Below are 18833 nucleotides of genomic sequence, written 5' to 3' on the forward strand. Positions count from 1 at the left end.
GTTGGACATTTTCCTTTATATCCGTTAGCACAGCAATACCTCCATTAAAAAATAATAATTAAATAAAATTAAACCTAATTACTTCCCCCCAAAAGAAAACTTTAAAAAAACAGTGTTTAAAAAAAAAAGAATATGTAATCTAGGCTGCTCCAAACCAGTATTTTACTGAATTAGCCATATTATTTGCGTGTGTATTTACATATGATTGCTAGATGTGTGCGTGCATGTATGCGTGTCTATGTATGTTATATATAAATGCACATATGCATATGAATGAGAGGGAGAGGAGGGGACGGGTAAAGATTATATACTAGCCAATGTCTACATGAATACAACAGATAACAATTAGCGAATATTTCTGTTCTATTTACCCACCTATTTTTGTTGTATTTATATTGAAAGAACATTGCAGAGAATTCAAAGCAAACATTTCATTTCTATTTCCCCAGCCCCCTTTGGAAGCTCACCAGCCTCCCTTCTGCATAGTTTCAAGCAACAAATGCAGAATGTTCTTAAGCCTGTATTTTAATGCCCATCTAAAACCCATTACTTATCTAAAGGCTTTCCCCAGGATTTCGGTTCAATTAAGCTTGTACAGAAGGAGCCCATTTATTGGGCTCAGATAGTCAAAGCGGAAATCCTTAAACAATTAGCTTCATGCAAAACTTGTAAACAGGGACCCAAATAGTTCCGGACTATTCGTTTTCACTGACTCTACTATGGACAGCGACTGCCTTAATTATGCTAATATGTGCTCCCAAATAGTGGCTCATAGCTGGCAGCCAGAGAACCACCTGGGAGCCTTTTTAAACTACCAATGTGTGAGCCCCAATCCAAACCAAGCCAATCTGAAGCACTGGAGGAAGGGCCCAGGCATCTACTTCCTTAAAGCTCCCAGGATGATTCTAATGTGCAGCTTGGGTTGACACCCATGGCTCTAGAATATTCAGCGTAATTCCCCCAGCATTGATGGAGCACACAGGGTAGGGCTAGCACTGGGCTAGTCACTGTAGGAAACAAGGCAGTGGCCACAGTGGTCTTTCTGGGATGATGAAGACATGACCACAGCTAGGGTGATCTGCTGTCCCAATTTGCCAGGGAATGAGGGATTTCTGGAAATGTGAGATTTCAGTGCTAAAACCAGGACAGTCCCAGGCGAACTGGACACTTCACCATCCGTGGAGATGCTGGGCCCTTCCAACATGTCAGCAACTGCTTCCCCAGCCCAGGGTCTGCCAACATGCAGGCTGGGGCTTCCTCAACAAGGGAAAGAAAATCAATGCGATCTAGCCGTTAGGTGAGCACAGAACAGAATCAAAATGGTGCTGGCTCCCCAGTGAGAACCGGGAAAATGGGTCCATGGAGTGGCTAAACCACCAGACTGGGCCTAGGGGAGGCCGGGATGGAGCCCCGGGGGCAGCTGTTACTCTCAAGATTTCTTGCATCTCTGGGACTCCAGCAGCCTTGATATTACTTTTCATTAATTCTGACTGCTTTTCTGTTGTTAAGAACCGTAAAAACCCTTGGGGAAACTAGACAGGGTCTGAGGCCTCACACCCTCCCCAGATGGCAGAGCGGAGGAAGAGCTAGGGGCAGGGATCTGGTAGACCCTCGGGTGCAGAAGCCAGGCCAAGGGGAGGCAGGGAGTGGGCAGAGGGCCAGCCCCTCCGTCTCCTCCCCCCAGGATGCTGAGGCGGCCCAGCCCAGGGTCCACCCTCACAGTTGCTGGCCTCTGACCCAGCGAGGGCACCAGACTCACTCTGCGGTAAGTCTTCGGCCCTGAAGACCTTCAGGCAGAAGTGCGCTCCGCGCAGTGCCACACCAGTCGGCCTGAGCAGGTTGCCTTCGATGTCCTCCTTGTCTTCAGAGGGGTCTTTTCTCTCCAGCTACAACACAAGTAAATGGGATTTCTTAATGTGCTCTTGAGAACCATGTGTTCCCTTCCTTTTCTCTCAACCAACTCACATAAAGGGTGCATCTTGAAAGCAGATCTCGCCCTGCCACCTCCTAGTTTGTCCTCTCCAGCAGGTTCCTTACCCTGAGACCCTGCTTCCTCGTCTGAACAGTGGAGACAATGACACTGACCTCATGGGCTGTGGGAGGATTGACTTCAGTAATGTGTAAATGCGCATCACAACGGCAGGCACTCAAGAACCTTGGTCTCCATCCCACTCCACCCATCAAATATAGTGACAGAGGCCTATGCTGGCCACTGTCTTCTATAATGTCTGTTCATTCATCTGAAAACTATTTACCCAGTGACTAAGGGTCAGCACGGAGCCGTGGGATGTGGGATGCAGCAGTGAACAAGGTGGACAGAGGTCCTGCCCCCATGGTGCTCACCATGTCCCAGGGAAAGCAGATATGTTAAGCAAATGAATGTAATAATATATGCTGAGCATCATGATTAGGACAGTAATCAGAAAAATAATCTTTATTGATTTTATACAGAGTCTCACTTCATCCTCAGAGCAACCCCTGTGAGCAGTGGGTGTCAAACTCGACTGAACGTTAGAAACTGGAGAATCAGTGTCATACAGACCACTGCTGTACTTGCCAACTAAAATGCAGGCGCTGGTTCAGTGGGTCTGGGGCGGAGCCCATGACTCACATTCCAACAAGTGCCCAGGCGACACCCATGCTGCTGGTCCACAGATTATGCTGTGGGTGCCAGGCCCTAGAATCCCCCACTTCACAGATGATTTCTGGACGAGGGTTAACACAGGCTGGATGCAGAACCAGTGAGTTTCGAGAAAACAGAGCAGGGGGGCTTGTAACTATATTGAGAGGAGGGAGGGAACAGTGTTGGGCGTCTCCCAGCTCAGAGACCTGGACCAAGGGCTCCAGGCAGGGGAAGCAACTCACGCAGACTGACGGTTCACATGGCAGCTTGAGGAACAAGAGATCCAGGTGTGGCACTTTGGCAAGTGGGTGGCAGAGGGGTAGGGGAGAGGGGGCGTCAGGCCACGCCCAGAAGCCCACTCCCTGAAAGCTGCCTGGCCTAGCCCCACTCAGTCCACACTCAGAAACTTGCTTTGGAATCTTTGCAGCGAAATTCTCCACCCAGAACGCCTTACATCACACAAGCACCCACGAGGGAACTATTCGTTCTACGTTTTTCTCTTGAGCTCAAGTCTGAAGAAGATGATCATCTCTGCTCTCAGTCATCCGTAACACTGTTCATTCCCTTAGACAACAAGCACTGATCAAGCACCTACTGTGTACCAGATCTATACTAGGCAAGAGGGGCAATAAAAGAGTTCATATGTATTATAGTGTCCCTGACCCCAAGAAACTGAGTCTTAGTGACAGAGATAGACACGTAAACTAACTAAACCAACAAAACCTGGGGTACCTGGTGACCAAAAGGAAAGACCAATAAATTCCCCTGGAGAACAAAGTGGACTTCGTGGAGGAAGCAGCACCTGAACTGGGTCTTGAAGACCACATCGGCTTTTGGTGGGCAAAGACAGAGCAGGCATTGCACAGCTGAAAAGGCAGGGAGGAGGATGAAGTGCCTTCTGGAAAGGGGCACGCTGCCTGGAGTCCGTGGAGGTACATACCAGCAAGTGGCACCGCAAAATCAGTCTGAGGCCAGATTTTCGTGGGCATTGACTCACGCTAAGAATTTCGGATTTCACCCTGAAAGCAGCTGGGAGATGGGGTGGGTCACTGGCAATTTTTTAAGAGACGGAGACTTACATGATTGAACCTGGGTTTAAAGGAGGTGATTTTTGGCGGTAACGTGGGGATAAGTGGAGTGACAGCAGCTGGTCCTACATCTTCATTCACACAGAGGCCCAAGTAAGATATGATGGGAGCCTGACCTTGGACCCTGGTCTTGGGAAAGAGGAGAAGCATGCACTGAGACTGTCATGCCAACAAGACTGGCCAACTGTGTGCATGCGGGGCTGAGGCATGAAGAATGATGCTCAGGCTGCTGGCCTGGGGGACTAAGTGGATGACAAGTGCCCTTTCCCAGGATGTCACCTCACATAGGATGGGGAACAGGTGTGGGGAGCGGGCAGCCAAGGATACCGGGTTTCCCTGTGTCGAGTTAGAGGGACCTAAGGGACGTGCTGATGTGCTTTGTTACAAGGCGACTGAAACCGAGTGTCTGGAGCTCTGAAGATCAGGCTGGAGATGAGCAATTCAGGAGCCTCAGGTCAACAGAGATGGGCTAACTCCACAGTGAGGGTCGAAGACACAGCAAAGGGGCATGCAGCAGAATTTTATTGAGCCACTGAATCTGAAGGAGCCATATACAAAAAAAAAAAAAGGAAAAGAATGACAGTCTCAAATGCTAAAGGAGGAGAGAGTTTCATATAAGACACGGGCTCTGGAATCGAACGCTGTGGCGCAGCAGAGCGGACTAATGAGAGAAGAGCTCTGGGACTTGGCAATGGGTGACCCTGAAGCAGTGGTTTCAGGGAAGGAAGCAGCAGAATCGTACTGAAGAGGTGAAGGGGGGAGCAGCTGCTAAAGGACCGGAAAAAAGGGACACCAGGAACTCCTTCAAGAAGTTGGTGATGCTAGAGGGAAGGTGAAAGCAGCTTGGAGGGGAGGGATGGGGAGAAATGGTGAAGGCAGGGTGTTGTGAGACTGAGAAATCTGGAGCCGGGTACAGATCTGAGGGCAGGAGCCAGGGGAGGGGGAGAGAGAAGAGACGGGAAGGGCAGGCTGAACAAGACGCCAGGAGGGGAGCCTGGGCTAAGGGGGTGGGGAGTGAGGAAGGGAGGGAAGACCAGGAAGATGGGAAACAGGCTGAGGACCAGAGAGCTTCAGGAGCTCAGAGGTCTGCACCATTGCAGCCCTGCCTCTCTAAGGAGGGTGAGGCTGGGGTTTAGGAAAGACAGCAATGTTTGGAAGCAGCCTCCGTGGAGAATGGGATTAAGAGTCAACCTCATGCAAGTAAAAGAAGCAGTTAACAGCAGCTCCCAGTGACGTCTGCCACCAAAGCTGACCAAGGGTGTGGACAGCGAGTCATGGGGAGGGTGGGGGACATGAGGTGTGGCAGCAGACCCCAGGGGCTAGTAAGCACATAGTGTGAGTGAGGATTGTGGGTGGGGTCCGGGCTATGGAGGGAGCTGATGGAAGGGGAAATGGAGAAGGATCAGGGTTGTAACCTCAGGGAGGAAGAACTGTCACTCACTGAGGGTGAGGGAGGAAAAGAGGCAGAAAGAAACCGGTGGAGAGAGGAACTTCAGAGCTCAGGATCTTGAAGGAAGTAAGAGCAGACATCGATGGCTCCTGGGTGAGGACACGTCAGACCTCAGAATAATGGCAAAGATGGGAATCTGCCAGCAAGGACCCTCCTGCACCAGCTCTGCCTGCGCCAAGGGTAGGTAACAGCCCAGAAGACCGGAAGAGGGGGAAATAACTAGTAAGGCAGGCTTCAAAGAAGAAGGCAGTGTTGAAGTTGGGGAGGTGCTGTAAGAAGCCAAAAGACGGCCACACTTTCCGTCCCAAAGACCACGGAGCACTGGCATGGAAAACAGAGGCTTCCCCCTGAGCTGGTCTCAAGAAAAGTGGTTTCATCTGGGGAAAACAACATCTGAATGGGAAGAAGAAGAGGGAGGGTTTTAGAAAAGGATACTAGATAATAGATTCAGAGATGCCACGCAGAAGGAGCAAGAAGGCATGAGGTCTGGAGAGTCAGGCTACAGAGGGATGGAGGATGAGAGAGCAGGGGAGGGGCTCTTGGGTGGGGCTGGTCCACATGTGCTCCATCAGCCAGCCACTGCGCAGCACCCTGAGTTCTCCCTCCCCTAACCCTTTCCATGGTGACTTCCTGAGCTCCTGTCAGCACCCAGCTCCCCATCCTTAACATCCTCATGGAACTTGCCCTCCGCCTCCATGATGGCACACGGCTTTCCCTGGGGACTCCACCTCCCCAACCCTTCCCCAGAGCCCCACTTGCCCCCTCCTGCCTCTCCCAGTCCTCCTGGCTCGCCTCGCTTTGATGATTTCAGTACCTGCCTCACCATTTGCCTATTTGATTTCCAATTCTCCCATAAGATAACCTCCATGTGGACAAGTCATTCACCAACATAGTTCCATGTCCCTCACCAACAGCATCTGAATCTCCCCTCCCCTTCAGCTGCTAGAGGGATGGCCGTAACTCAAACCTCCAGCCACTCAGAGCCAATCCTCTAGGAAAATCTTGACCACCGAAACCCTTCTCTAAAGACAGTTTCCAACCTCTCCACCTCCTCTAACCCCCACTCACATCAAATGAAGCACCCAACACAGAGCTTGGCACACAGCAGGTGCTCAATAAATGTGTGCCCCCCAGCCCTGTCCTATTCTTTGTCCTGCTCATCAGCTCTATGCCTGGTCCTCCTGCATCCTCCCTGCCAGGCTCCATCAGCTACCTCAGCCCTGTGCCTCCACCACTCCCACCTCATCCCCACCTGCCACCACCTCCATCCACCACCTCTCTTCTGCTTCTAGGCCACTGAGGACTATGAGGCTGTACCAGAAAGCCGCCAGCCTGGAGTGGGCACTCTGTGTCTTCTCAGAAATCCTTCTGCTTGTATCTAATTAACCCCTCATTTCTGTTCCCAACATTTTCTCCTCTTCCCAAACATCTGCTATTTCCCCAGCTCGGAACACCTTTCTTATTCTTACTACCTCCAACTTATAACTTTACTTACTGACCTATAAAGATCATAATGTTATATTTTTAGGCAATAAAATTCAGACTCCAATACAATATAGAGAGAATGATCTCACTTCTGCACACACACAAAAAAAGAGAAAAACACACACGCATACCCTTCTGCAAGAAGGAATTAAGAACAGCTCTCTGTGACTCATAGAATTATGAGTGATTCTTTTTTTATTTATACTTTTCCACGTGCTCTGCCTTTCTCATAGTTACCATGTATTCTTCTAAATCAGAAAAATCTAAAGCTGATTTTTTTTGTTTGTTCGCTCGGTGTCACCACTGCTAAGTGGAGGGGCTGTGAGGAGGACAAGGAAATGTACTCACGGGGGCTTCGTCTCCAGGCCCCAGCACGCAAAGGCTTGCTTTCAGGTAGCCCCTGGCCCCCGCAGAGAAATCATCTGGGTCCGAGAGCAGCAGCCACTTCCTGAGGTAGGCGTGTCCTAGAGAGACGACACCCACTGGTGATCCCAGAACTAGAAGGACTCGAGTCTGCAGTCACATCCGGGAGCCCGGGGCAGACTACATGGGCTGAGGTGAAGGATTCATCTACCCGGACATGGGGGAAGGACTCAAATTCTAGAATAAATAGTACTTTGAGTGTTCATTTAAGTCCAAGTTAGAAATGTTAATAGAAACCCCTATCAGAGGCTGCCAAAGCCAGACCCCAGACCATCTTCCTCCTCCTCAGGGACCAGGGTGTAGAGAAATCCTAGACTTGTCATCCAAATGACCCATCCTGTCTGGGGATGATTCCAGTCTCCAGCAACCCTTGCTGGAGGCCCTACAGATTTAGCACCCCAGCTGAGCCAACTGAGACCCATGTGAGCATTTCATCTTCCTGGGGGCTTGAAAGCCTGCCCTCTCTTCATAATTGCCACCTCACCTCCAAGATCAAACTCCGCCTCTAAATTCTAAAACCCCCAGGAAGGAAAGATGAGTGTCCCCAGTCGGTGCCCCCATGCAGCCTGCAGAACCCAAATGCAAGGACCTGCCCAAGCTTAGGGGTGAGAGCGTGACTCACGGGGCTCTCTGTAGATGGTGCCCACGTCCATCTGCAATCAAACAGAGGAAGCACAAATCACACTCTTGCTCACAGAGTGTTCAGTAAAGTATGATGCATTATGCTGTCCCATTAAACATCATGTTTTCCAGAACATTTGGAGACATGGGGAAATGTTTGTCATCTGATATAACCCGGAAAGAAAGTGGAATACATTTTGATCGAAGTTTGGTAATGTGTATCTACGCATAGAAAAGACAGAGCAAAGGAAACACAAAATGGTACCTGTACTATCTCTGGGTCGTACATTTATTTTCTTTTTATACTTTCCTATATTTTATAATTTTCTATTAAAAAAAATCATAGATCAGTTGGATGTTGATGGTAGGGGAGGCTATGCATGTGTGGGGCGAGGGGACATGGGGGAACTCTACACTTTCCACTCAATTTTGCTATGAACCTAAAATTGCTCTAAATATAAAGGGGTTTTTTTTTTAACATCATGGATTATTTTTAACTTAGCCCTTGGGTTCTCAACAAGAATGTGGTTCAAAGATGAGAGACTCAAAACAGAAGACCCTGTTTGTTACAGAATGACTCAAGTTCGAGCTCATTCTTTTGAAAAACTGCTTCTCTAGAAAAACAGACTCAGTTTTCTATCTTGTCACTACTTTCTAGAAAAGGGGTCATATTTCATTTGGACAGCAGGAGGAGGGCAAAATAAACCTGTGCCATTTCTTTCTATTTGCTAAATGCTTGAGGATTCAAAAATGAGAAAATCAATCAGAATGACATTAAAACACCATTTTTGAAGGTCTCCATTACCAGTCGCCTTTCCTCTATGCACCCTGTTAACGCCATCCTGTGCACAGTTCAAAGTCCTCTGCAGTGGACTGTTCACTTCTGCACCATCTGGGATGAAGGAGAGGGCAGGCTCCCCCCTCTCTCCACTGCCCCCCACCTGACCCCACTGGACTGCACATCTGGACCCCGCTCCCAACCCAGGTGAGCTCAGGACACAGAGGGCTGGCGTCACACTGGCCCAAGATGCTCAGAGTTAGGAGGAAGGCTGCCTAAACTCAGGTCCCACGCTGCCTTCCCAAGATGTAAGGACAAAGGCAAATTATAAATAAGAAGCTGAATTCCCCCTGTCCCTCTCTTCTCTTCTTGCCAGAACATTTTCCTTGGAAAACTTTTCAATGTGAGTACTTGATCTATCTCTTTGAAATGTATCTTTTTAGAAACCAAATAACCCTTTTGTCAGCTTCCTCTGGAAAGGGAAGGGCCTACCTTAACCGAATTACAAAACTACCTCCTATCGTAAAAATGCGAGCTCGTTTTCTGTTTTTTTCTTTTGGATAAAGTCAGTTAGCAAACAGAGATGGTCGCCCCGATTACCAGGTAAAGTTAGGATGAACCATGTGTGGCCGGAAATGCTGTCCAGATCTCTAGCTTGGTTACTGTTCATCTTGAGAACATGGATGGAATGGGGTGTGTCTGCTTGGCTCTGTACAAGATTTCTTTCCATCTCTGCAATCTCGTAGCAGATTGCCTTTGATACACATCATATTCTGGTTCAATGCTTATTCAGCAACAAAATCGCTTTCTTTCTCTACTACCTTTGTGGTAGAGAGGATTTCTGCATTAGAAGATCTTGTTTTGTTTTGTTTTCTTAATTATATTTCCCCAACACAGACCAAGATGACAGGCTCTCTGGGGCACCAACGCTGCCCATCACCCACAGAGCCTCCACTAATGTGGACAAATGAGAACCAACTGCTTTCAAAGAAAATAAACCATTACCCGGAACTCCCCAATGAGAGCATCCGTCCTGAGGGAACGGGAGTCTACCACCTGGAAGGAAAGATAAATTAAAACTCTCATCTACAAATAAACATTGGCCCAGACAGGGGCCCAGCTCAATTTCTCTTCCCTTCCAAAGAATAACAGCCCACACTTGGGTAGCGCTTGCTCTATTAGAGATTGTTGCAAGCAATACTGAATCCTCACAAGAAACCCACGAGTAGGTACTATTATTATCCCCATTCTACAGATGAAGAAACAGAGGCACAAAGAGATCACTTATACAGAATCACACAACATCCCGCCAACCCCATGGCACAGGTAGGACCAGAATCCAGTTTGGCTCCAGAGCCCACACTTTAACCACTAAGCTATACTGCCTTTCAGCAGAAAGGGGGGAAAAGAAAAAAGGGAGGGGCTGAAGCCCAGAGAAAGAAAATCTTGGCCAGAAGCAAGCACGTAGACAAATAAAATAAGATAAAAATCAAAGATCTGCTGCAAGAGTGGGTTCAGGACCCTGGCCAGAGGCACATGACCCTGAGCAGCGAGTCTCCCCACCTGGCTGCCGTCTGCGTCTGAGCAGCTGAAGGCATCTCTGTGATCAGGGGGTAGAGAACTGGAGCCTCTCCATGTAACCCAGGCCCGGCTTCTAGGCTTTTCTCACACACACACACAGACACACAGACACACACACAGACAAACACACACACACTGACACACACGTGTGCACACAGCCCACAAAGCGCCTCCGGACACTGACACGTACCGTGATGAAGATGGGCTCATCAAACAGCTCCGCGGGAGAGTCAAACACATTGAAGAAAAGAGTCTGTTGGTTCAGGGCGAGAGGGAGACAAATGAAGGCCCACTGACTCTGGGTGGGGAGAGGGGTGGCCACCGCCCAGCCTCCAGGTCTGGTCCACACAGCAAGTGGGGATTCGACCTCATGGAGGCTGTCACCTCAGGGACAGAGAGGACGGCTGGCCTAAAAGGATGATGCGGATATGGAGCAGAGGGAGCCCACGGCAGGAGAAAGAGCAGGAGCCCTCTCTCCAGTTCCTCAGATAACCTACTCAGGACCTGGCACAGCTCTTGACCCAACGTTAGCACCATAAGCAAACACTGAATGAATTGCCAGGCATCTGCTCTGCGCTCCCAGTTTGGAAGACCCACCAAGGTTCTAGCCCCAACCCAGGGTCTCCCACCTCATTGAAAAGGGGGCTGTTTCCCTTGTGGATTCGCGTCCGCTTGGTCTGCCCAGCAGCGGTGACCTTGACCACAGGCTTGATGTTCACCCCTGGCAGCTGGCGTCCCTCGATCACCTGGACCCTGATCTGAAAGCCAGGAGGAGGCATGAGCAGGAGGAAGAGGAAGCAGTCAGGCGCCCACCCCCTCAACGCGAGATAGTCAGAAATCTCAGGACCACTCTCACTGCTGGCTCCTTGGGACAGGTATTAAAAAGGAATTAGGAGGAACACTGGAAGAACAATCTTTTCCCACCAAGGTCCCTCGCATCTATAAAATCCCATGATTCCACATAAGAGCTGCCAGGCTGCCCCCAAGGAAGCTGCCAGCCTTAAACCCCAGGGCTGGGCTGAGGATCCAGCCCCGGTTCAACTCCTCAGCCCCACCTCAGACTCCTTGATGCTGACGTTTCTGTTTGAGTGTCAGTGTCCTCACTGACAATTCGCTCAGAGGTCAAAGTTACGTAGTGACGTAACCGCACTTTATTCTTACACAGTAAAAGACGCAACACAGAACATCTCACATTCTGAGAAATAAATTGAGCTTTCTTCTTTGAACTTTAAGTAAATAAAAGTTTCAGGAACATCTGTGCTTCCAAATTTGGGCAAAATATTTTTAAATATTTTAAAATTCTTTTTTAAAAATAGCATTCTATAGAAGAATATATTTTCAATAGCAATGGGAAAGGGGGCAGCGTGAGTGATTTTTATTCTCTTCATTGTATAGTATTTTCCAAATTTTCTACCAAAAAAATACATATTAATTTTCTAAGGAGAAAAATGTAAGAACGTCTTGCAAATAACGATAAAAATAAGTTAGAATTTTGTCTTTCAGCCAAACATAGTGATTATAAGTAGAACTTTTGCTTAAATTATCATGATTTAGAACTGAAATATATTTTTACAATCTGTTGCATTGAATAAATAAATATTTAAGCTTCCTGTTTTTAATTTTAAAAGTTATTCTGAAGAGTTAAATATCAGTAAATCCAATTACATCAAAACAGAAAAGAAAAAGAATTAGCAAAAGACCAAAATTAAAAGGCAAATTAAAAGGGATAGATTTTTGGATGAAAAAATATGTCAAAGGGTTAATATTAATAGTTTCACTCTGTGAGGAGCTTGAACAAATTCAAATTCCACATGACATACAGAAAAATCATGACTGTAAATAGAGGAATGAATAGAGGGAGAAAAATAAAAGCAGAGTTTCTCAGATTTGGGGATCTTGTTCAAATGCAGATTCTTTTTCAGTGGGTTTAGGGACAAGCCCAAGATCCTGCCTTTCCAGGCTGCTGGCCCCAGAATCACACTTTGAAAAGCACAGAGCTGGCCGGCTAGATGAACTGTGGCTGGGAACACAGGTATCAGCGGCAGTGATGCTGACTCTGGCAGTGACCCCTCCCCTCACTTTTTTTTTTTTTTTTTTAAGAGCAAAACCACAGGCTGGGCAGAGGCTTTTTCTGAAGGCCCCAAGACATGGACTCCCTATCGAGCACTTGCCCAGGACCCAGGGAAACCAGATCCCACCTAGGAAAGCCCTCAGGACCTGCCCCAAGGCTGGACAGACAGGCAGGTGCCGGCAGCAGCAGCTGCTGGGCTAAAGGAGGAGACGGCAGTCACCTGGAAGTCCTGCGGTTTGTCCGACAGCAGCTTTCTGGGCGTGGGCGTGCTCCTCTTCTTTCTCCCCCCAGGGTGGTAGGGGGGAGGATGGGAAGGTGGTTTCTTTGGGGTGATGGGAGCCCCTGGGCCTGGAGCTCCACTCTGGTCCAGGAATGGCTCGGCCTCGTCTCCTGTGAGCCCCTGGTCCTCAGTGTCCTCCTCTCCTCCTGTGTCTGGAGGAGAGGGTGCTAATGAGGCTGGGTCCCAGCCCAGCCGACCGAGGACCCAAAGGCCCAGCACCCACGTCCCCTGCCCCTCTTTTTCCCCACCGGTCAGCCAGGATGGATGAGGGAGAAGAGGAGGAGCTTCCAACAGCTGAAACGTGAGGGTGGTCAGTCCAGTTAGTCAGCAGGAAGGGAACAGAATGGCCCTTGCCCTCCCCATCCTATCCTGCCAGATGAGCCACTAGTCCCACTCTCAGGAGCTGACGGTGGCCACATGGGAGCCGGTTACAGGTGGTAGGATCAGGACAGCCCGGCCCGTGTCTCACCCGTGGGGGCCAGCCACTTCTTTCCAGAGTATCTCGTGTCCACGGTGCTGTCACTGAGCAGGGACCAAGTCTCGGCCCGGCTCTGTCCCCCACCTGGCACATGGGCAGGGCACAGCCCCAGGAAGGGAGGAGGGAGCTGGGTGAGGGAAGCCAACCTAGGGTCCGAGACCTCGACCCTGCTCTCCCCGCCTGCCCCAGCCTGGCGCGAAGCTCAGAAACCATTTCCGAATCTGTCAGGGACTGTCCTCACCATCTTCTGGGCAGGACTGGGAGCTGCTCACCACTAGGAGCTTCCCTGAGCGGCCAATCCTAACTCTGTCAAATCCACCTCAAAAGTGGTCCCAGAACATTCAGGGCCCTCAGCCTCCCCGCCCTCTCCATCACCAGAAACACCTCATCTTCCCCCCTCAACCCTAGTCCAGAGGGATCTCCCCACCTCCAAGCTCAGACAGTGCCAAGTCCCACACAGATGGGTCCTGTTCTGCCTCCCTCACCAGAAGCCCCACTAGGGGCCAGGGATGGACTCAGGGCACAACTGAGACAGGCTGTGGGGTTTAATGCGGTGTCTGCCTCTAGCTCCTTCACCATGAGAGAAACTCTGGAATCTTTCCCACGGGCAAGTCCCCACCTGGCCCATCACGTCCTGTCAGCAGACTGGACTACATGGAGGCCTCACCAACCCACCACTGGCGGACCAGCCACCCTGGGCTGGGTCCTCACTTCTCAGGGCCAGGAGAGGGAAGTAAAGGGACCAAGGCAACTATGAGACTTAGCCAATTCGGTCTGCTCACTTCACTGATGATAAACTGTAGGCCCAGAGAAGGAGGGACTGGCCCAAAGTCACATGGCTACTTGGTGTCAAAGACAAGCCTGGAACTCATGTCCCCTGACTTCAGCCCAGGACTCCTTCAGGGAAAATCCAGCCCTTTGTCACATGCTGTCACTAAAGGCCTGTGGAGTACCCGGGCAGGAAGCATTCAGTTCTGGGAAGCAGGTGGGGCCCCAGGCATTACCTGGGAGAGACCCCATCCCCAGCACAGGCATGTTCTCTAAAGCTCCCAGCCATCTGGAGCTGCAGAGTACCAGGCACCCAGCCCCTTCCCTGAACAGGTGGTGCTGGGAGGGCGTCCTCACACTGATCCTTGCAGCTCCTAGGGGAGCATGCCTCCTGCCCCTGCTTTTTGCACGGCAGAAGTCAGCTCTCAAGACTTCCCATCCACCCACTCCCTCTCTTCTCCAGGCCCGGGCAGCCCCTGATCTGAGGAAGGCACCTCATCCCCAGGCTTGGGGCCCACTGCTGGGCTTCCTCCCCCAGGCCCTGCCAGGGCGAGGGTGGGCTCACCAGCCACCATATCCATGTCGGGCAGAGTTGGGGAGGGTTCCAGAGGCACAGATGGTGTGAACATGGGCGCAGCTCCAGGGAGCGGTGTGTAGGACACTTGCAGGACCAGTGAGGCCTGGAAGAGATGGGGGGTGAGAAGGCAGCAGATTAGAATGTTGGCCTCTGACCACTGCCCTCCAGCATCCTTCCTATTCCTTTCATCCCTCCACCAAGGAAGAGGTCTGGGTTGCACGAGGTTGTGGCAAAGCCACCACCAGGGGCCCATCAACATAGGTGGTTAAGGGCCCCAAATCTACAATCAAGTTCCACCACTCAGAAGCTATGTGACTTTGGCAAGATCTGTAACCTCTCTGTGTGCCTCAGTTTCCTCATCTGTAAAATGGGCATAGTGATAGCATAGCACCTTCCTCATAGGGTCAAATGAGGATTAAATTAGTTGAAAGAATGCATAGTAAGCTTCTATAAGTGAGTCAATGATGGAAACTTGCCTGCAGGATTTTTCAACTCTCAGCCTAGGCCCATCTGCAGGAAAAAGCCCCCTTGGCCACTCTGTTCAGCTAAGGGCCCTCCCATTTCCCCACAGACAGCTCAGCCTTGCTCTGCTCGGGCCCCAGCTAGCACTGAGAGGGTCTCAGGGTACTGCTCACCCTTCTGAGCCCTCTTCCCTCCCAGAAGCACCCCTGTCCCCCATCTCACCCCCAGCTGCTCTGGCTTTGACCAGCAATAGGAGAGTGACCAGTCATGCCATTCACATGGACAGAGAAGGCTTCCTTATGCTCCCACCCGACCCGAGCCCACCAGGAGACCAGCACTGTTCAAAGGGGCACTTAGGCCTGAAGGAAAGGCACAGCCAAGGCAGGCCCTCCAGCCTCGCAGCTCCCAGGCCCATGGGGGCCTAGCCGAGCTTCCCTGGTCCCACAAGTCCAGCAGGCCTTCTGGGGCTACCTTTTTATTGATCAAAGTAACAAAAACTCCAAAGTAAGAAAGTGTGGAAATTACAAAAACCTTAAAGAAAAAAATGCAAAAGAAAACTCATTGCTATAATTTCACCACTGTTCATGTTTTGATATAATTCTCTCCAATCTTTTTAAATAAATACTGTACAGCTCTGCTGAACATCAAATGCTTTTCTTTTGCTTAATAATTTACTTAATATTTTATAAGTATTTCCCCAAATTTTGATAAACCCTTTATTAACATAACTATTATATTTTGGGCAACTCAGCATAATTCACTAGACATCTATCTCTGTTGAGTAATACTGGGGATGTCGAGAAACTCCTGGAGTGAATCCTGGTCCTGAGACGGAAGGAGCTCGAGGTCCTGGATGCATCCAGCTCTGGAGTTTGAACCCTCCAGGTTGGGGCCTGGGCTAGGGCAGCCATGCTAAGGGAGGTCAGGGCCAGGGTGTGTGTGTGGTGAGGGTGGAGGGGTGCTCAGAACAATGAAGAAGGAGGCTGGAGCTAGCTCCCCATCCCAGAAGACCTCGGAAGAGGCCGGGGATGGCAATGAGATCCTCTAAGTCCCAAATTCAAGGCATTGTCCTATACAGCCATGCAGGTTCCTGAGCCACCACCAGGTGTCGCCCAGAAATCGGCCTCAGTAAGTGGTCAGTGAGACTCCACAGCTGCCGATACGGTTCCCTGTCCTTTCTGAGCACATGCCCGGCTCTCTGTGCCCCACACTGCGGTGCAACACGCCCCAGGTCCCAGGCAGGAAGCCCCAGCACTGAGTGTCTTGGGACCTGCCTGGGGCTGCAGTGTGACTTAGTACTGTCACAGGGACTAGAAGACGGCCCTAGACCCCCTCCGCAGGCCAGAGCTACCTCCTGGGCTGCAGGGAGGAGGTTCCATGCAATACTGATGTATATGAAATGCATATTTGGTCATTCAGATGACCAAAATACGATGTTCATGTATATGTGGTCTTTGTCCGCAGTTCCTGGCTCACAGCTCCCAAAACCCTTGGAATATCCCAAGTGTTGAGAGTGACAAAGGTGTCTCTTGTTATGTTAATGAGGTAACTTTTAGACCCCACCTAAGTCAAGCTGGTTGCCAGGAGGTCCAACCATGTCATTAGAGGTATGTAACTTCAGTCCCACCTGCCACCCTCTGGGTATGGATGGGAGAGGAGCTGGAGGCTGAATCAATCAGCCACGGTCAGTGATTTCATCAGTCACGTCTATCTAATGACGCTTCCGTAAAACCCCAAAAGGATGTGTTTCAGACAGCTTCCGGGCTGGTGAACTCGTGGAGCGTGGCGCTCCTGGGGAGGGCGTGGGAGCTCTGTGCCTCTGAGTCTGGCCCTGTGAGTCTCTTCTATCCGGCTATTCTTGAGTTAGATCCTTTTATAATAAACCGGTAATCTAGGAAGTAAAATGTTTCTCTGAGTTCTGTGAACTGCTCTAGCAAATCAGCTGAGGAGGAAGTCTTGGGAATCCCTGATCTATAGCCAGTTGATCAGAAGCACAGGCAGTCGCCTGGGCTTGTGGCTGCTGTCTGAAGGGGGCTGAGGGGACGGTCTTATAGGACTGAGCCCTTAATCTGTGGAATCTGATGCTATCTCAGGGTAGACATTGTCAGAATTGAGTTGAAGTGTAGGCCACCCCGCTGCTGTCTTGGGCATTGTTTGTTGGTGCAGGGAAACCACACGCACACGCACACGCACACGCACACACACACACGAGGTAAGTCCAGAAACCTACTTTACCCCGCCTCCCGCACCGCGTGCTCAGCTGAGGCTACATCTGTCAGGACCCAGCCCTCCTCTCCTATCCGTCACCTTCTGGCCCTCAGCCCCTCTTCTTGGAGACATGGTTTCTGAAGGAGTGGCAGATTCTTTGGACAGCCAGGGGTCTCAGCCCAGGGAAGAGAAGGAAGCAGGCTCCCAGCTGGTGCGCAGGAAGCGCAGACATGAGAGCATGGGCATGAAGAGAGAGGAGAGGAGAGGTGAGGCATCCAGGGAGGGTGCCTGGGCACGTGTCTTAGGGGCTGGATGGGTCTTGGAGCTTGGAGGGGAGCAAGTGCAGGAGGCCCGGCAGGAAACATCAGCGTCCTGGGTGCATGCAGGGCTAGAGGGAAGAGACGTTTGAGCAGCTCAGCCAGGAAGCGAGAAACCCTGGTTGGAGGCACCGGGGACCCGACACACTACAAAGTAGGCAGCCCCATCCCCGAGATGCAGTGGAGAAGCACTAAGCAAAACACCTCTTCCACCAGCTGCCCTGACACCTGCCACTCCCCCATTAGGGCTCTACATCTTTGCAGCCAGCTCTGGCCCTCTTCAGAGTCCTTGGAGCCGTTCTCGACTGCCGGAGCATTAGGAGACTGAAGGGTTCAAAGGGAGGACCAGAGGGGTTCAGGAGGTGATGGAGACAGCCTCGGTGAACTCTGCACTGACCCAGAATGCTCTGCCAGTGAGCGCTGTCTGAGCAAGGGGTGGATTCTCTGAGAAGGGGCATATCCCCATCAAGGAAGCATCCTGGCCATCACTGGTCAAAGCCACCTTAGGAGAAAATTCCAGCATCTGAAGGGCAGTGAACCAGGGGTCCATTCATTCAAGTCCCTTTCATCCCTGAGAGCTCAGGAGATGCGCCCCCTGATTTGGGTCCCCATTTGGACACAGATTCACTGTGTGACTTCAGTCAGTCACTCTCTTTCTCCTGCTCCCAGTACCCAGTAGTGGTTCCATTCAGAGCTCTGCCAAGACTGGCCACGTCCAAGCCAGCCAAGAAGAGCCCCCAGCCACACACACACACACACACACACACACACACACACACACACACACCCACTCCACAGGGCAAGGTAGCTGCACTCTGTCCGAGAGAATCCCCTGGGTCCCACTGGGAGGAAGTGTTTCCAGATCAATAGTCCCCCCCACCCATGCATCCTGGGAGGTGGGGCTGACCCAGAAGGAAGGTCAGGAATTTTACTGACCATGAAGAAAGAACCCCACAGGGTATATTTAGCTCACTAAAAATAACGGGCGGCCAGAGATGAGGGCTGGGAATTGTCTGGGAGGACTGGGAGAGCACTGGGAGCTGGGGGAGGAGCGGGAAGGACAATGGAGGAAGGGAAGGGGGTCTGACAGGTCCTGGTGGGCCAGGGAGGGGAATGTCTGTCTCCTTCCTGTGTGTTCTGTGACCCAGATGAGTCAGATATTCCAGACCTGGAGAGGGGGACTGGCTGTGTGGACGGACTACCAGGGAGATTGGGGGGTCGTAACCAAGGCTGCCAGGAAGCCTGAGAAGACAACAGATTTCTAGTGAAAAATCAATCCCAGGAGGTGACCCAAAGGCAAGGCTGACTGCAGCGCTGTAGTTGGGGCCGGACTCCCTCCCCTCCCATCCTGTCCACCCCCCCGAGCACTCCCAGGCACCCTGTGCTCTGGTCAGGGCAGGCCAGGCCTGGCTGCTGGGAACCGGACTCTGAGATACCACGGAGGTCAGAAAGGCAAGGTCTCAGACAGGACCTGGCCTGATGCAGAGTCCAGTGGACACTTACCCCTGTGGGCTGCTTCTTGGTGTCCAGCAGGGGGGCATTGAAGCTGGCAGACAGACTGGGAGTGGCGAGGACCTCCCGGAGTGGGACCTTGGCTTCCCCCAGGAACCTGAGAGGAAAGAG

General features: G+C 51.0%; 1 protein-coding gene across 22 annotated transcripts in view; it reads right to left on the reverse strand.

Moving 5' to 3' along the window:
- Nucleotides 1-18833, reverse strand: part of DYSF (dysferlin) — a 201700-nt gene that overhangs the window by 136933 nt on the left and 45934 nt on the right. For 12 of the 22 annotated variants that reach the window (XM_031467257.2, XM_031467252.2, XM_031467255.2 and 9 more), the window contains 10 exons: nt 18714-18819; nt 14212-14326; nt 12870-12962; nt 12341-12552; nt 10679-10807; nt 10240-10302; nt 9474-9524; nt 7692-7722; nt 6995-7110; nt 1760-1886 (listed from right to left, as the gene is read on the reverse strand). In XM_031467257.2, the coding sequence (XP_031323117.2) occupies nt 1760-1886; nt 6995-7110; nt 7692-7722; nt 9474-9524; nt 10240-10302; nt 10679-10807; nt 12341-12552; nt 12870-12962; nt 14212-14326; nt 18714-18819 (1043 nt within the window). The remainder of the gene's footprint in view (nt 1-1759; nt 1887-6994; nt 7111-7691; nt 7723-9473; nt 9525-10239; nt 10303-10678; nt 10808-12340; nt 12553-12869; nt 12963-14211; nt 14327-18713; nt 18820-18833) is intronic. The other 10 variants (XM_064494404.1, XM_010994650.3, XM_010994646.3 and 7 more) reach the window with 1 other exon arrangement.

Source organism: Camelus dromedarius, chromosome 15 (genome assembly GCF_036321535.1).
Source record: "Camelus dromedarius isolate mCamDro1 chromosome 15, mCamDro1.pat, whole genome shotgun sequence".
Taxonomy (NCBI): Eukaryota; Metazoa; Chordata; class Mammalia; order Artiodactyla; family Camelidae; genus Camelus; species Camelus dromedarius.